General features: G+C 30.0%; 1 protein-coding gene across 1 annotated transcript; it reads left to right on the top strand.

Moving 5' to 3' along the window:
- The first annotated feature begins 13,894 nt into the window (after positions 1-13,894).
- On the top strand, positions 13,895-17,094 carry LOC147410138 (protein RGF1 INDUCIBLE TRANSCRIPTION FACTOR 1-like). The gene is made up of 4 exons (XM_086417432.1): positions 13,895-14,027; positions 14,269-14,544; positions 14,969-15,112; positions 16,528-17,094. The coding sequence occupies exons 1-4, from the start codon at positions 14,025-14,027 to the stop codon at positions 16,828-16,830; spliced, it is 726 nt and encodes a 241-aa protein (XP_086273558.1). The 5' UTR covers positions 13,895-14,024; the 3' UTR covers positions 16,831-17,094.
- The last annotated feature ends 900 nt before the right edge of the window (positions 17,095-17,994 follow it).

Here is a 17,994-nt window from a genome sequence, read left to right as displayed (position 1 = left end):
CATGTAATTAATTGATGGATTTTTGTCCTCTTTGATTACTTCCCTTGAAAGATTCTCTAACAAACTAGGAGTACAAAAGTCATTGAGCACAAGTTTAAGAAAATTCTTTAGGGTGGACAAAATGGCCAAAGTTTTTGAAAGACAGTCAATATTACTTTTAATGCCATGTGATCACTTTGGACTTTGAAAAAGAGTGAAAGAGTATGAGTGAGAATACACTCTAATGAGTCTTAACAAACTTGGGTTAGAGAGGTTATTTTCCTTAAGTAAAGACCAAAAATGACCTTGAGTCAAGGTTAGAAGAATAAGTAGATTACCAAAAGACCTTAAGTGAGAGTTTAGGCATGGGTGTTTAGGGAATTAAGAAGGAATTAGAAGAGGAAAAAATCAAAATTAGAGGGTGGATGAAGTCATTTCCTGTGAAGGATCTCATGCACGCATGGGCTTCTCAACAACCTAACTGAATTGCATGTGTTCTAGGTACAATCAAAAGGAATTATCCTTAGTTATTCTTGACGTAAGGCCAGTGTAAATTAAACATGCACATATTAATAAGACAAGTCAATGTAAAAAAAATTGCTTGGTCATATGCACTACACGGCTAAGCAAAGCTATACTTAGCCGTTCGATCCATATGGCCAAGCAAAAATTGAATTTTTGATGATCTTGATTGATCATCTTTGATTGGTTTAAGTGGGTTTCACTTTTTGCTCAAAATTCCCTTGATTTAATCTTTGATGCAAGATTCAAACGAGCTCTCGGGCTTGTTCGATCAAATTGAGGTGTCTATAATATTGAAACAAATGATATATTCGAAACATTAAAATGGATCTTTTAGAAGATACCCAGGTCAAAGGACATGTCATCAATTTAAAAATACAGGGGTTTATCACATATTACCTACAAATTAGCTTGAAAATAAATGGGTTTCTCACATATTACTAAAAATTTGAGGGGAGTTTCCTAAATCCAAGAGTCTTTGAGAGCTGACTATGGTTAAGGGAAATTTATTCGATAAAAAACAAATTTGTATCAGGAAAAAAATAAAGAAGAAAGAAGAAGAAGAAAAAGAGAAAATCGACTAACCAACCTTGAACTTTGGCAAAGACGATGCCAATGAGGTAATCAGATTTCTGAGTCAGATCTCTCTCTCTCTCTCTGATTTGTATTTCTCAACTTCCTTTCTTATGGTTCTCTTAGAAATTGAGTGTATCAAAATCATTGTAATGATCTATTGATTGAAATACATCATCCAACTTTTAACATATTTGATCCTTTAAAAAATATACGATGGGCAATATAGCCACAAAATACTCCATATTTAAAAAAAATTAAATTTCATAAAATTCTCAGAATAAGAGTTCAGTTGATTAAATCAATGAATTAAACGACAATTCATCGATTATCATAGAATATAGTAACATTTTTACCCTCCACCTTCGAAATTTTATTTTTCTTTAACAATCAAACATCAAGAAGAAGATAGAATTTTTCGAGAGGTTGAAGAAAATAGGTTTTGGTAAGAAATCCAAAAGCATATATATGTTGATAATCTCCAAAATTTTCCTTATTTTCTATCAATTTTTTCAAATTCATTCGAGTTATACCCAACTAAATAATTACCAAATCCTAACTCCGTTATTATGGTAGGAAACATTATGACCACTTCAACAAATACCAATTTGATAAATTGGTAAGGTTATGCATGCCTAAGATCGAAACGTTCATGAAAGAAGTCAAGGATAATAAATGGCAGGGTTCAAATAATCCCATCATTGCCCAAACCACACCTGAAACATAAATAGTTGGGCCCTGCCTAAACATTCTAGCCTGTGAGATACTTATTATTCTGGCCCAAGCCGAAGATCGAAACATTCATGAAAGAAGTCAAGGATAATAAATGGCAGGGTTCAAATAATCCCAACATTGCCCAAACCACACTTGAAACATAAATAGTTAGGCCATACCTAAACATTCTAGCCTGTGAGATACTTATTATTCTGGCCCAAGTTGACCCAACCCAACCCAAATAAACTTGTAACACACTAACACTTATTATTTCATTAAAAGTTAAGCCTAAAAGCAACCTACTTATTTTTAGGGCCTTGTACTTGCTCATACTCGAGTGGTTTTACAGTAAAGACAATCCCCCTCCCACAAGAAATTTTAAATTCTATAGGGAGGTACTCACAATATAAAAAATTTAAAGACATATTATGGTGTTTGCCCCTCGCCCCCCCCCCCCCCCCCCCCCCCCTCCCCAAAATTTTTTTTTTTTTTTAATTTTAAAAGAATGTTATAAGAACTATTTAAAAAAAGAGATTTTTAGATTAGAGATTCCCCCACAATTTTTTCTTTAATTTTAAAAGGATATTTTAATAATTATTTAAAAAGAATAAGCATTAGAGATGCCCCCCCCCCAACCCAAATATATATATAATAAATTTACCTTCATTGCTTTAATCCCTAAAGTAGTGGTGACAGAAGACATCAAAGATTTGAGGCCCATCAGTTTGGTGAATACTAGTTACAAAATCATCACGAGCATCCTTGCTAAAATATTAAAAGGTGTCATTCAAGGACTGATAGGATATAATCAGAGTGTGTTCATTAAAGGGAGACAGATTCTAGATGGGGTCTTAATAGCAAACGAATGTATTGATTCTAGATTGAAGTCAGGTAAAGCGGGGGTGGTCTGCAAGGTAGATCTTGAGAAAGCTTATGATCACGTTAACTGGCAATTTTTGGAATACATGTTGGGGAGAATGGGCTTTGGTGGAAGATGGATCTCGTGGATTATGATGTGTGTGTCTTCCCTATCCTTTTCGATTTTGGTGAATGGGTCGCCTTGCGGCTTCTTTAGGAGTACTAGAGGTCTCAGGCAAGGGGGCCCTCTATCCCCCTTCTTATTTATCATTATGGCATAATCACTCGAGAAGATGGTGGAGAGAGGGGTGGTGAATGGTTTTTCTCAGGGTTCTCAATAGGAGCAGGCAACATCACTGTTTCCCATCTTCAGTTTGCAGATGATACACTAGTCTTCTTAGATGATTCCATGGAGCAGACAAGAAGATTTGGTGGTTTGTTATGTTGTTTCGAAGCAGTGTCAGGCATCCCAATTAATATGAGAAAAAGCAAGGTACTTCCAGTCGACAAGGTCAGGTGTGTTTCCTTACTTGCGTCCTCATTGGGTTGGCATGTGGATAGCTTTCCCTCCTCTTATTTGGGGATTTTGTTGGGGGCCCCATACAGGATGGTGTTGATTTGGGAGCCGATAGTAAAGAGAGTTGAGAAAAAAACTCGCGATTTGGCAAGCAAATTATCTGTCCAAGGGGGGCAAGTTGACTTTGATTAAAAGTGTCCTATCTAGTATCCCAATCTATTTTCTATCTATGCTGACTTTGCCCCGTACTGTGGAGTTAAGGCTAGATAAGTTGTTTCGTAATTTCTTATGGCATGACAGAAGTGGGGGTAGAAAGCATCATTTAGTTAATTGGAAGCAAGTTTGCTCAGACAAGAAAAAGGGTGGCCTCAGGATTAGAAGACTCAGAACAATGAATCTAGCATTGAAGGGGAAGTGGTTATGGAAGTTTGGGTCTGATGGCAATAACTTGTGGAGACATGTGATAGAAGGAAAATATGGGACTAGGCGAACAGAGTAAGAGAGTGGCCCAACTAGACACCCATATGGTTGTGGGATGTGGAAAGGTATTATGAATACCATTTCTCTATTCAAGTCGAGGCTTAAATTCAAAGTGGGTCAAGGGAACAAAGTAAGATTTTGGGAGGATATTTGGTGCAATAATCAGTCCCTTATAGAGTTGTTTCCTTCGTTGTATTCCATATCCACGAAAAAAGGGTTTCCTATCATAGCTTTCCGAAGATTGGTAGGCGGCGAATAGGCTTGGGATTTTGGTTTCAGAAGGGGTCTTGACGGCTTGGAATTGGCAGAGGTTGGTAGAGTAATTGATGTTGATTCATGTTTTGAGCTCCGTAGGGATCGGGAGGATGAGAGAGTGTGGATGGCAAGCAAGGATGATAGGTTCTCGGTACGTTCTTTTTACCATTCCTTGTATAATGATGATGGTGATATCTCCTTCCCATATGCATCAATTTGGGGCCCGAAGGTGCCAAGAAGAGTTGCCTTCTTCACATGGACAGCTTATTTAGGAATGATCCAAATGACGAATTTTTTGATGCAGCGTGGGTGGTATGGGGCAAGCTGTTGCATTTTATGTATGGACAATAGGGAATCTTCAGATCACCTACTCCTTCATTGCAAATTCACGTATGGAATTTGGGCACATTTCCTTAAGTTATTTGGTATATTAACTTGCTTGCCCAAAATAATAAAGGACCTTTTCATGAGTTGGACATCGAGTGGATGTTCGTTTGGTGGCATGAAGAGGTTACTTTGAAGTATTACACCATTCGCAATATGTTGGGGGGTGTGGCAGGAGAGAAATGGACGTATCTTTGAGAGGAATCAAAAAGATGGCACAGAAACTATTATTTCAATTTTGGGTCTTTTGTTTTGTTGGTCCAAAGTTTTTATAGAATTTAAGGGGATCGTCTTCAAGGATTTTATCTATAACTGGGATGGGATGCTTTGTATTTCTGGTGAGTAGCGTCTGTTTGTAAGGTCTTGCTAGGTTGGTCACCTCGACTGGCCTAGTATTATTATTTTTTTCATATGAATATATTGCTACTTATCAACAAAATATATATATATATATATATATATATATAAAATTAACATTAGATACAACCCCTTTGATTTATGTGAATATTTAAGATATTCTCTTTTTCCCAAAACCGATCCCATGTCTTTTGCCCCTCTCAATTGTAGACATGGGAGAATATTTGAGAATCCCTTGTGTTTTCCAAAGGATGACATGCCCTTGTTTGATTGTTGTCCCTCTCCCCTAATGTGGACACCCGTCTACATTTTAGTAATATTTGAGACAAACCTAACATTAGACCCCTCAAATGATAGTTACATTTAGGGTTGGCAATGGGTTGGGTGTGGGTCGAATGAAACTATTTCCATATCATTTTCCAACTCTATATTCAGTTATCCATATCTGATTATTTACCCACTTATTCTAAGGATATCCATATATGATTATTCATCCACTTTTTTAAAGGATATTCATATCCAACTATTACCCAAGTTCAATCGAATATACCTCACTGTGAAGATAATGGAAAAACCTTAATGTTAGGTTATCCATATATTTTATTGTGAATTTATTGTACTAAACTCGGATAAACGGATATTTGGTTGGATAGGACATATATCCTTATCTGTGATGCCCCAAAATTCGATTCTACGACCCGGCCCATAACTCGTGAATCAGGATATTGATCCAAATATTGAAGGTCGAAATATTATAAATTATTTAATATAAAATATATATGATTTTAGTAAAAGGGATTTCTTAGTTAACACTTAAAATTTTTTTATAACAGTCAATAGTAAAAGTAAACATCGGTAATCCAAAATATATGATTTTATTTGATTATCGATATACTTCGATGTCGTGCATTCTCTAAACCCTTAGATTTTCAATTCAATTTATTTTTCATAAAAATACAATTGTCACACATTATATAAGACATAATGAAAGAAAATTTCAGAAAAAATTAGCAAATATGTGTTGTCTCATTGTGGATAAAACAGATATCTGATTATTCATCCACTTTTTTAAAGGATATCCATATCCAACTTTTACCCAAGTTCAATCGAATATACCTTACTGTGTAGATAATGGAAAAACCTTAAGGTAAGGTTATCCATATATTATTATTGTGAATTTATTGTACTAAACTCGGATAAACGGATATTTGGTTGGATAAGACATATATCCTTATCCGTGATGCCCCAAAATTTGATTCTACGACCCGACCCATAACTCGTGAGTCAGGATATTGATCCAAATATTGAAGGTCAAAATATTATAAATTATTTAATATAATATATATATATATATATATATATATATATATATATATATATATATATATATATATATATATATATATATATATCAGGTTCAAGGGACATCTAAGAAAACATATGTAAAAACAATGTAACATTTATAAAATTTTAAAATATGGGTTAGAAATTTTGGATTGAGCTGATTTTTTGTGAGGATGATCTCTATGATGGGAAGATCATCCGAAAAAAAATTAGTCCAATCTGAAACTTCTAACCCCATTAAAAGTGATTTAGAATGTGGACCATCGAATTTTTGTCAACTTTTTTCAATAATTTGTAAATCACTTTTGATGGATTTAGAAATTTCAGATTGAGCTGATTTTTTGTGAGGATGATCTTCTCATCATAGTGACCATCCTTGCAAACAATCAGCTCAATTCAAAACCTCTAACCCATATTTTGAAGAACCATTGTTTTTTCATATGTTTTTACATATGGCCCTTGAACCGCCCCCATATATATATATAAATATATGATTTTAGTAAAAGGGATTTCTTAGTTAACACTTAAAATTATTTTATAACAGTCAATAGTAAAAGTAAACATCGATAATCCAAAATAAATGATTTTATTCGATTATCGATATATTTCGATGTGGTGCGTTCTCTAAACCCTTAGATTCTCAATTAAATTTATTTTTCATAAAAATACAATAGTCACACATTATATAAGACATAATGAAAGAAAATTTCAGAAAAAATTAGCAAATATGTGTTGTCTCATTGTGGATAAAACAGACCTATTTTAAATAAATGATCACTGTGGATTACACGCTTAGTATTTTCTTGAATAGTCAGTAGGTTTGGAAAGCTAACATATAAACTTAAAAGTTTCATATTTTGACTATCTTCAAAAAAGAATATTTCTGAAATAAAAATGATCTAAAACAGAACTCATTTGCAAAGACAACAGAAATTCCAATGGTTTATTTATTTTTTTTAAATATATAAAATTTAATATTCATCCGATTTCGATGATTTTGTCCATTTAAAAAAGATATTTTCAACCTGTATTAGACCAAAATTTTGGAATATTCTAAAATTAATAATTTATTACATAAAATACAAATAATATTTGATTTACTTAATGTTTAGAGCAAAAGAATAATCAATCCTCACTTTAATTCATTATTCAAAAAAATTAATAGAACAACCCAAACATTTATTGGGGATAATCTATCACGTAAGGTCTAGAAAATAAAATAAAATAAAAATAAATAAATCCCTACATAAATTATTGTTTCGTATAATTTATTTTGAGACAAACAAGTTTGAAATAAGAAAAATATATAAATACAATTTTCTAGAATCCAACTAAGACACGTCCTTGGGATGAGCATTTAAATTTTTGGAATAAATAACATAAGAAAATTTTATATAAGTACAACTATACTCATCCATGATTTAATTGAGATAATAATCATATCGAGTATATGAAGAATATTGTAAATCTTCTATTATGTAATGAATATAAAAATTAAATAAATAAATAAAATATATCATGCAGTGTTGATTCATGTAAATGTTTCACCCATATAACACAGGACATGTATGCACTAGGTCATATACTCACATAACACGAGACCTTCCATAGAATGTTTAGGACCTTTTACCATCGGGTACTCTTTACCCTTTCTTGTTCAACCAGAGTTTTTACCAATTCCTTATACTAATGTAAATATATCATTTTTCAAACCTCATTATCACGATCTATTCATATTAACGAATTCTTCTCATAAATAATATATAAAAAGAAACATATAATTTTTCTTACAATAAAAAATATACACAAGTTTTTAAAAAAAAAATAAGATAACACTATTATAATGAAAATATCAAGAAAAAGTATAGGTCTACACATACGTAATATTTTGGTTTAAAAATGAAGTATATTTTAAACCTTAATTAGATGAAGAACTTTCATTTTCATCTGAGAGCAAACGACTTTAATAAATAAAAATTCTAGAGATTTCTTCGATGGTGTTTTTCTAATAAATAATAGTGTTTCTCTAAGTATTTGGAGTGGAGTGAGATGAACACGAATTTAGAGAGACTTCTAGGATTTTTAAAATTTCAAAACTTTATTTTTCTCATCCCCAATGGTAGCATAGGTTCCCAACAAATTGGTGTGACATTGATTCTATAGTTTGCACCCATTTAGGCTAAAATATTCCTTACCCTATCATGACTATTGTTTATTAACTTTTGAGCCACATGAAAATATCTTAGAGTTTATTGTGATCAATCAATAAGATTAAAATACATGTCACATTTTTAATCAAAAGAAATAGGATTCTATGCAATTGGAAAACGACACATAGTATGAGAGAGTTTTACAAATTCAAAATTCTCAAATTTATGTGATAAGCATCAATTAATCATCCAATTTTTTCTCCCACAATTCAATAACAATTTAAAATTCAAAAATATTATTTTGAGGCACCCTTTGACTTTTGAAAATTTTAAAAAAGATTCATCCTCACTAGACTTCGCATAAAAAGGTCAAAATATCATTTTTCAAAATTTTATCAATTTTTAAAGAATAAGGTCATCAATATCATCATATTATTTTTAAAACTTTATTATATAATATATCATGATAAAACATAAGATTATTTCAAAGTAAATCATAAAAAAAAAAGTCATAAAAATATTTGAAGGGTAAAATAGTCCAACTATGTCATATCACCTAAAATTTAGGAAATCTGATATGTCTTATAAAATTATATTATAAGCATCTTTCATAATTTGACCGATGTGAAATTTTGACATTTGATTGCCTAAAAATATAAATGACTCAAATGTCAATAATGATTACATCCCTAATATAAAAATATTTTTAATTTTTTACTAAGTTCTGATTTCTAAAACTAACAGAATTTATTAAACTCATGTAAAATAAATAAATATTTTTCTGATAATAATATTTTCCAAGTAAATAATCCACCATCAGGTGAATTTACTTTTTTTTACTCTTAAAGAGAAAATTTTATTATAAGTGCAGAAAATGATAGAATAAAATTTATATATATATTATTAATTATATTTAATCAAACACTCATATAATATTATATTTATATACTTAATTATTTGTCAGTGCTGTACAATCTACTCCCTTAAAAGAAATTTCATCATCAAATTTTGAATATACTTGCAAATGCCTAATGTTTCAAATAATTTTATTTTCAAAATAAGACTTAATGCAATTAACATCTAAATTTTATTGAGTAAAAATATGATAAGAAAATCTTCTATTAACTATGAAAACAATAATTTAAACTTCTAAAGCAATCGAATCTAACTAGAGTTTCCACGTTTTGGTAGCGCTACTTTAATTGCTACAAAAATATATAGAACATATTTATTTTTTTCTCATCACATTTTCTGTGATACACTTTTTATCTTTTTATAGTACATGACAATGATCAACGCCTTAGTAAATATTGTCCAACACATGTCAATAATATATTATTATATTCAAATACACCAATTTACATCAAAACTCGCAATTTAACAATACTTTCAACTTGAAAAAAAATAATAATACTTTATGCACTACTTTTTAAACTTGAATTGATTAAGATCAAATCAAATAACTCAAAGAAACTTAACATGGATCAAATGTCAAATTGGAGTTAAATAACTAATTTTAAATCAGATATTTATATTAACGAAAATTTAATTCACTTAACAAATAAATCTTCAATGTATTACAAATTTAAATATATTAATTTATTGTAAATATTTTAAAATAATAGATACCTTATCACTTATTTAAATTGAAGTCATCATTTACAATGAGTAATTTGTACTTTTGAGCATCTAAATATCAAAATTTCACTTCGATCAAATCTTAAAAGATTCTTAGAATATAATTTTACAAAACATATCAAATTTCTAAATTTTAGGAAATAGAAAATTTTTAGACTATTTTGTCATGTACGTATTTTTTTTGACTTTTTTATTTTCTATATAATTTATTTCATAATAATCTTATATTTTATCATGATATATTTTATAATAAAATTTTAAACATAATATGATGATATTGATTGTCTTATTTTTTAAAAATTGTGAAATTAAAAAAAAAAAAAAAAAATAGTATTTTAGTCTTTTTATGCGAGGTTTAACGAGGAGAGATTTTTAAAAAAATTTCAAAAGTCAAAAGTTACCTCAAAATAATATTTTATAATTTTAAATTATTTTTGGATTATGAGAGAAAAAATGAGGTGATTAATTGATGTTTATCCCATAAATTTGAGAATTTTGAATTTATAAAATTCTCTTATGCTACGTTTTGCTTCCCTATTATATAAAACCTTATTTCTTTTTATCCAAAATGTAACATGTGTTTTAATTATATTTTTTTAATTACATTGAACTCTAAGATATTTTCATGTGATTCAAAAATCAATAACCAATAATCATGATGAGATAGGGAGTAGTTTAGCCTAAAATGGACGCAAACTATAAAATCAATGCCACATCAATTTGTTAAGAAACTATGCTATTATTGGGGGATGAGAAAAATAAAATTTTCAAAATCCTAGAAATCTCTCCAAATTTGTGCTCATCTCACTCTACTAAAAAATATACTTAGAGAAATACTATTATTTGTTAGAAAAAAAACTATCGGAGAACTCCTAGAATTTCTATTTGTTAAAGTCGTTTGCTCTCAGACGAAACATGAAAGTTCTTCATCTAATTAAAGTTTAAAATATACTTCATTTTTAGATCAAAAGATTACGTAGGTATAGACCTATACTTTTTCTTGATCTTTTTGTTATAATGATATTATCTTATTTTTTTTTAAAGTTTCTTATGCATCTTCTTTTTTTTAATGTAAGAAAAAAGTTATGTATTTCTTTTTATATATCATTTATGGGAGAAAAATTCATTAATGGTGAATGAATCATGATAATGAGGTTCAAAAATGATATTTTTGGCATTGACATAACAGATTGATAAAAATATTAATTAAACAATAAAGAGCCAGAATGTTTTACAGTGAAAGGTTTCAAATGTCCCGTGAAAGACCTCGTGTTATGTTGGTATATGACCTTGTGCATTTATGCCCCAAGTTATGTAGGTCAAACATTTTCATGAATTATCATTGCAAGGCATATTTTATTTATTTATTTAAATTTTTATATCATTTTCACAATAGAATATTTACAATATTCTCCATTTATTTGATATGATTATTACCTCGATTAAATCATGGGTGGATATAATAGTACCTATTAATATTTTTCTTACATTGTTTGTTCAAATTTGTAAGATGCTCATCCCTAAAATGTGCCTTAGTCGAATTGTAGAAAAAATAATTTTTATATTTTTTTTATTTCAATCTTGATTTATCTTGAAATAAATTATACAAAGTAATAAATCATGTTAAGCTTTATTTATTTTTATTTTAGTTTATTTTCTAGACCCTATGAGATGGATTATCCTGGAGGAATGTTTGGGTTGTTTTTATTAAACTCTTTGAATAATAAATTAAAACGATGATTGATTTTCTTTTATTTCGATCTTTGAGTAGATTCGATCTTATTTATATTTATCAAATAAATTATTATTTTAGAATATTCCACCATAGTAATTAGATAGAGGTTCGAAAATGGGTACCAAAAAATATAAATTACTCAAATGAAAATGACGGTTACGTCCATAATATGAAGAATTTCTTATTTTTCGATTAAGTTATGATTTTCCTGATTCAATGTTTTATTAAACTCATGTAAAAAGAAAAATATTTTTCTGACAATGATATTTTCAAAGTAACTAATCTGTCATAAGGTGAAATTATCTTTTTATCCCTAAAGAGAAAAAAAATATTATAAATGCACAAAATGATAGAAATAAAATTTATATTCATATGTTATAAATTATATTTAAGCAAACACATGGGAAATGTTCTGCAACAAACATTTTGGCAAAACATTTTTCAAAATATGGGTTAGAGGTTTTGGAATGGGCTGATTTTTGGTGAGGATGATCTCTACAGTGAGGAGATCATCATCACCAAAAATCAGCCCATTCCAAAACTTCTAACTCATAAAAAATGGTTTACAAAAAATGGACGGTCCACGATTTTTCAACTTGTAAACATGGGGCTAGAAGTTTGGGAATGGGCTGATTTTTGGTGAGGATGATCTCCTCACCGTAGAGATCATCCTCACCAAAAATCAGCCCATTCCAAAACCTCTAACCCATGTTTTGAAAAATGTTTTGCCAAAATGTTTGCCAAAATGTTTGTTGCTGAAAGGGACCCAACACACATATATACATATGTTATTATATTTATACATTTAATTATTTTTCAATGTATTATAATATCCGACCCTAAAAATTTTTGGATAAAAATAATTACGAATAAATTTATCTGACCCATTGTCAGCTCTAGTTGCATTCAGTTAATTCAAATAAATTCATTAAAAATGGAGAAATTTTTTGGAATATATAATTAATGTTTTTGGGTTTCTTTCTAAAAATCATCATCTTCAACCTCCCCAAAAATCTTATCTTCTTTTTGAGATTTGAATTTAACCCCAAGGGGTTGTCACAATGGTAATTTCAAACCGATAAATCGTTAATACCTGTAGGTTGTGAGTTTGATACTCAATATGAGCATTAATTCCTTATGGGCCACCCGCGAGGGCGAACCCTCACTTACTTGGTCTGTGTGATGTGCAAGAGTTTTACATGCCTCATGACTAATCCTTGGACACACCATGGTTTATGGACTGGGCAAAAACCCAGATACGGATCCGATTCGTTGTCTACCAGGATACTCTATCATTAAAAAAAAAAAAAAAAAAATTTGTCCCCAATTTCACTTGTCATATTTCTAAGGATTTCAAATTTCTTTGAAAATGAATCGTAAACAAAATTTTAAAATCATATGGATCTTGATCCAACTTTGAACAAGGTGATATCCTTCCGGATCTAATTTTGATTCATACAATTCGCTCCTTATTCTGATCCATAGGAACCTTGTTGATTATCCAAGGAATTGGTCGAATCCATGACCCATCTTCTAGTTAGACCATGACTCATATTCGATCTACATCCATTTCCTAGATCCAAACCCCATTTGGATCATTATACCCATTTATGCCCTACTCCATGCCTTTTAAGTAACTCCGTGTACTTTAGGTTTTCCAACTGTAATGTGTCGTATCCCACGCCTTTACTTAGCTAAAGAAAATAAAAAATCCCTTGATTTTCTCCGACTGATTTAAATATAGATCTTTAGTTTCCTTTTATTCTTGAACTCTCAATTGGATTCAATTAGTTTCTTAAAAAGTAGCCCACCTTTTCTGTTGCTGGACGAACATTTTCTAAATTATGATTTCTGATTTTCAACCATTCGATTAGATTCTTAGTGGGCCCAAAAGAGTATCCAACGTAGAATCTTGATAGCATTTTAAAATCTAGTCAAAAATCTTTATAAAAAAAAGGGTAATTTCGGTATTTCGATCTTCACCATTTATTCCGTGATTATGGAATCTCGAAGCCCAAGAACGGAGCCTCCCCACCTCCAAAAGAAACGGCTCTTGGATTCCGGAAATCTCGCTCAAAATGGCGGGAAGAGACATGAGTGGCTCAGATATGCCACGTGTCAACCAACTATACAAAGTCGCCGATTGTGTGCGACACTCCTCTCTCTCTCTCTCTCCCCTCTCGAGTGATTAATTTAGGGTTTCTAAATTCCAATACGCCCACATCATAAATCCAAGATTAGTCAAATCCAACGGTCCCCATTTTTTAAGAACATCGAAATTCTCACTCAATCTTCACCGTTAGATTTCAGATAATTAGACGGCTGAGATTAACTATTGTTCCCGCTTATTAGTAGGCCAGGTTGTAAAAGTTGGATTTATACAGACTGCAGAGCAAAGGCAGAGTTTTTATTCTCTCTTCCTTTCTCTCATCAAATTATTTATTCATGTTGATTCTCATCGCCAAAATTACTGATTTTTCTTCAAATTAAGATTAAAATTGATCCCAAATTGGATCAAATGGTAAGTTTTTTCTTTTCTTTTTATTTGATGTTAAGGTTTCTTAACTTTTGAGATTTTGATTTGCTATGTTCTTTCTTGAATTTGATTTTTTTTTTCCTTTTTGGTTTTATTGATCTCAATTTAGATTAAATTAGGAGTTTTTTTAATGTTATAGTTTCTTAATTTTTGAGATTTTGATTTTTCATGAACTTTTTGAATTTGATTTTTTTTTTTTTCGGTTTTAATTGATTTAATTTTACAGGTTCGTTACGCGATTGAAGTACCAAAGAAGAATAAGATGTCGGAAGAATGGTTAGAGAAGCTATTAAGGAGTAAATTCTTTGGTTCTTGTTTCGATCATCAAGAACTCAGGAAGAACGAAATGAATGTGTTCTGCATCGATTGCAATAAATGCATTTGTCAACATTGTCTGTACTCTCATTTTCTCCATAAAATGCTTCAGATCCGTAGATATGTTTATCAAGATGTTGTTCGCTTACAAGACATGCAAAAGCACATCAATTGTTCCGGAATTCAGGTTAATTTGATTTCTTTTTCTTCTTAATTTCATTCAAAATTTATATATTTTGATTTGATTACAAGAAGGTTAATTTTCGATTCATTCATGCAGTTTTCCCTTATTTATGAAATTTATTTGATTGATTAACTTTTCCAGAATTCAGGTTAATTTGATTTTTTTCTTCTTCTTAATTTCATTCAAATTTGACCTATTTTGATTGATTACAAAGTTAATTAGGTCTTTCTATTAATCAAGAAAATGTAATTAGGTGTTTTTAAATCTTGATTGATTATTAGCTTAATTAGGTTTTTTTGTGGTTAATTTTCGATTCAATCATGCAATTTTCCTTTATTATGAAATTTCTTTAATTAAGTTAAGAACTTAATTAGATAGCTTTTTATGTTTAATTACATCTTGTAATTGCTTCGATTTGATTTTGCAGACGTATATAACTAATAATGCAAAGGTTGTGTTTTTAAACACTCGTCCACAATCGAAGCCATCGAAATCAAATAGTGGTTCTTCATGTGAGATCTGTGAGAGAAGCTTAATGGAACCCAATCGATATTGCTCTGTTGCTTGCAAGGTATAACCATTAATCACATTTTCATCTGTTTTGTTATTTTCAGATTCTATTGGCACACCAAATTTTAATTAAAAGTCACAAATCGTTATGAAATTAAACTGTTTTCTGCATATAGATTGGTGTGGTATAAGTAAAAGTTGGCGTGTTAATATAAGCTCTCTTGTAGAAAGTGTAGCTCTGAATTCAACGAGTTGCCTCTCAAAGCTTGCTTGAGTTGACACAGTTTGATGGAATTTTGTGCAACCCAGCAAAGAGTTGAATTGGCAGCTCAGTAGGTAGACTCACATTTTTTGGTGATGTACATTTATTTGTTAATTCTTATTTAGGTTTAAAGATTAATTTTTTTTTTTAAATATAACAAATAAATATGATTTTGAATAAAATATAAATATGAATTCACAACATAAGTGAATAAATCCTACCAAAGTCTTATTTTTATTGTGTGGATTCATATTATAATGATGTGGTAATATCAAACTCCTAAAGTATTTAGTTGAACCTCTATTATAACACTAATTTGGTTAAAGAATTGGCAAAATCATCTTGTAAGTCTCTTGGAAAGTATTTTTTTTATTTGGGAAGTTAAGTGAAGAGAGAAGAGATGAGAAGGTTAACCAAGAGAATTGAGAGAGAGTAGAGAGAAAATTGCCCAATATTGTTTCCCCAAATTGGAGAGATTTGAGGAGAAAGTGAAAGAATGAGAACAAATACTTTCTTTTCTCTTCTTTTGTCTTAATGAGGTTCTCTTCTCTACATTTCTTTCAATCCAAACAGATTGCTAAAGAAGAAATCCTAATTGGAGAAGATAAGTACTATGAGAGAGGGGGAAGAGAAAGGTAGGGAGAGGAAAAGAAATGGAGAAAACTTGAAAGAATTTGATTTCAAAGACCAGTAAGAAAATCTAGATTCTAACTTAAAAAAAAAATACTTTCTCTCAAATTAGAAGGTAGTTTTTTAAACAAAAACAAAAAGAATTTTAATTTTGGAAAATCTCTTTGAATTAAACTCTTGAAGAAAAAAAAAATCCATTTGTTATTCTTTTTTAAAAGAGCATTTGTAGAAGAAATGGCTTCAATTTCTCTTATTAGATTTCAAAAATCCTCTCCAAATAAAAATCTCAATGTTATTAATCCATCCATAGCTCTATCTCTATCTCTCAAGAAGAGGAAAAATGGGGTCATTATCTCTTTTTATAAAGAGGGTCTCCCTTTCTCTTTAAAGTGAGTAAATGGGTTTGATGATTATCTAGGAGAATAAAAAAAATGGATGTCATGATAAAGAATAGTTACCAATATCTCGTAAAATATTTAATTTAAAAAATATTAGTGTGTTAGAATTAAAATTTTGGTGTGCCAATAGAAATTCTCAAAAATTTATCATGCATGAATAACGAGTCTTAAAATGATCTATTGCAGGTTTCAATTATTGCAGATGAGTCAATAAATCAAAGTAGCGCTCCCCATACTTCATTCCAAATTCCAATATCTAGTGCTATCTCCGAGAAGGAAAATCAAAATCCAAAACTGAATACGAAGGAAGATAAATCATCGAACTCGATTGAAGCAGAAGCCGAGTCAAAATGGGTTTCAACAGAAGCTGAATCAAACCCAGAGAATAATCAGAATCATATTGGCTGGTTCAATAGCTCTTGTTTCTTGAAACCAAAGAAGCAATTGCACAAGAGGAAAGGTACTCCTCATAGGGCTCCTCTATGTTAAACAAAGAAAAAAGACATTTTTTTATTTAGAATATTATATGGTAATTAAATAATATTTATGATTATAATTAAGAAGAAAATCCCTTCTACTTGTACACTCCATTGGATTTGCTAGGTGGACTCTAAAACTTGGATAAAGTTTTTTGATGATTGATCATTATGATCATGATTGGGGTTTGCTAGGTGGGACAGTAAATATAAGCTGTACAGCATAAGAGGTTGGGTATTTTTTTGTTATTATTTTCTGTTTGAGCTTATGTAGCTGAAAGATTTTAATTATTAATAGTAAAAATAGAATAATTTAATTTTTTTTTTTATTTTGGATGATTGGATGTAGTTTTGATTGTATGTTTCCATTATTAAATAAAATAAAATATGTTTTGTGATAGCTTTCGGCCGTCCCTTACTAAGATTTTGTCTCAATCTTTGTCAATTGACCCCACATGTTTGAATTAAATAAATATTATTTTAAGTCAAATCAGTATGAGTGGCAGACAAAACAAATGTGAATCTGAGAAACCGGGCGATCGAGTATAAAGATAAAAGCTCATTATGCCTCACATGTTTTTTTCGGCGACACTCTTCAATTATGTTTTTAGCTTTTCGAAGTATATTTGGCAAATTGTAGGTTGACCATATGATATTGGATCAAACAACTTCATAATCTTGACCGTTGACTTTATTGGATTCTCTATTAGAATCTTATGGATTGCTTGGATTGTGTTACTGTTACGACTGTGCTATTCAACGATTTCATGCTTCATTATATAGGAAGCATAGTTGCAAAATTCCTTGAATTTATCAAATGTTTTACCCTGCTTGGTACAGTATCCATGATTTGCATTTTAAAATGATTTAAACCGTAAACATTTTGCAATGAAAGATTTAATATTGCTTAATAATCATTAGAAAATCTCTTGTGAATTTTTTTTCTTTATATGTAATAATTTATTGTTAAAATTAAACTTGAAACAATTTTGACTTATTCAACCTCATCAAGAAAATTATTCAAATTACATTCTTACTTGTTATATTCTCATACATATGAATTTGCAAAAATATCTCTCTCAATAGGCATAGTAACATACATATTGGAATTATAAAAATACACATGATTAAAAAAGTTATTAAATAATAAAAATGTCTTTTGTACTTTTACAATAAC

Source organism: Akebia trifoliata, chromosome 2, assembly GCF_017979445.1.
Source record: "Akebia trifoliata isolate Shusen 1 chromosome 2, ASM1797944v1, whole genome shotgun sequence".
Lineage (NCBI taxonomy): Eukaryota > Viridiplantae > Streptophyta > Magnoliopsida > Ranunculales > Lardizabalaceae > Akebia > Akebia trifoliata.
This window is presented reverse-complemented; position numbering and strand designations above follow the sequence as displayed.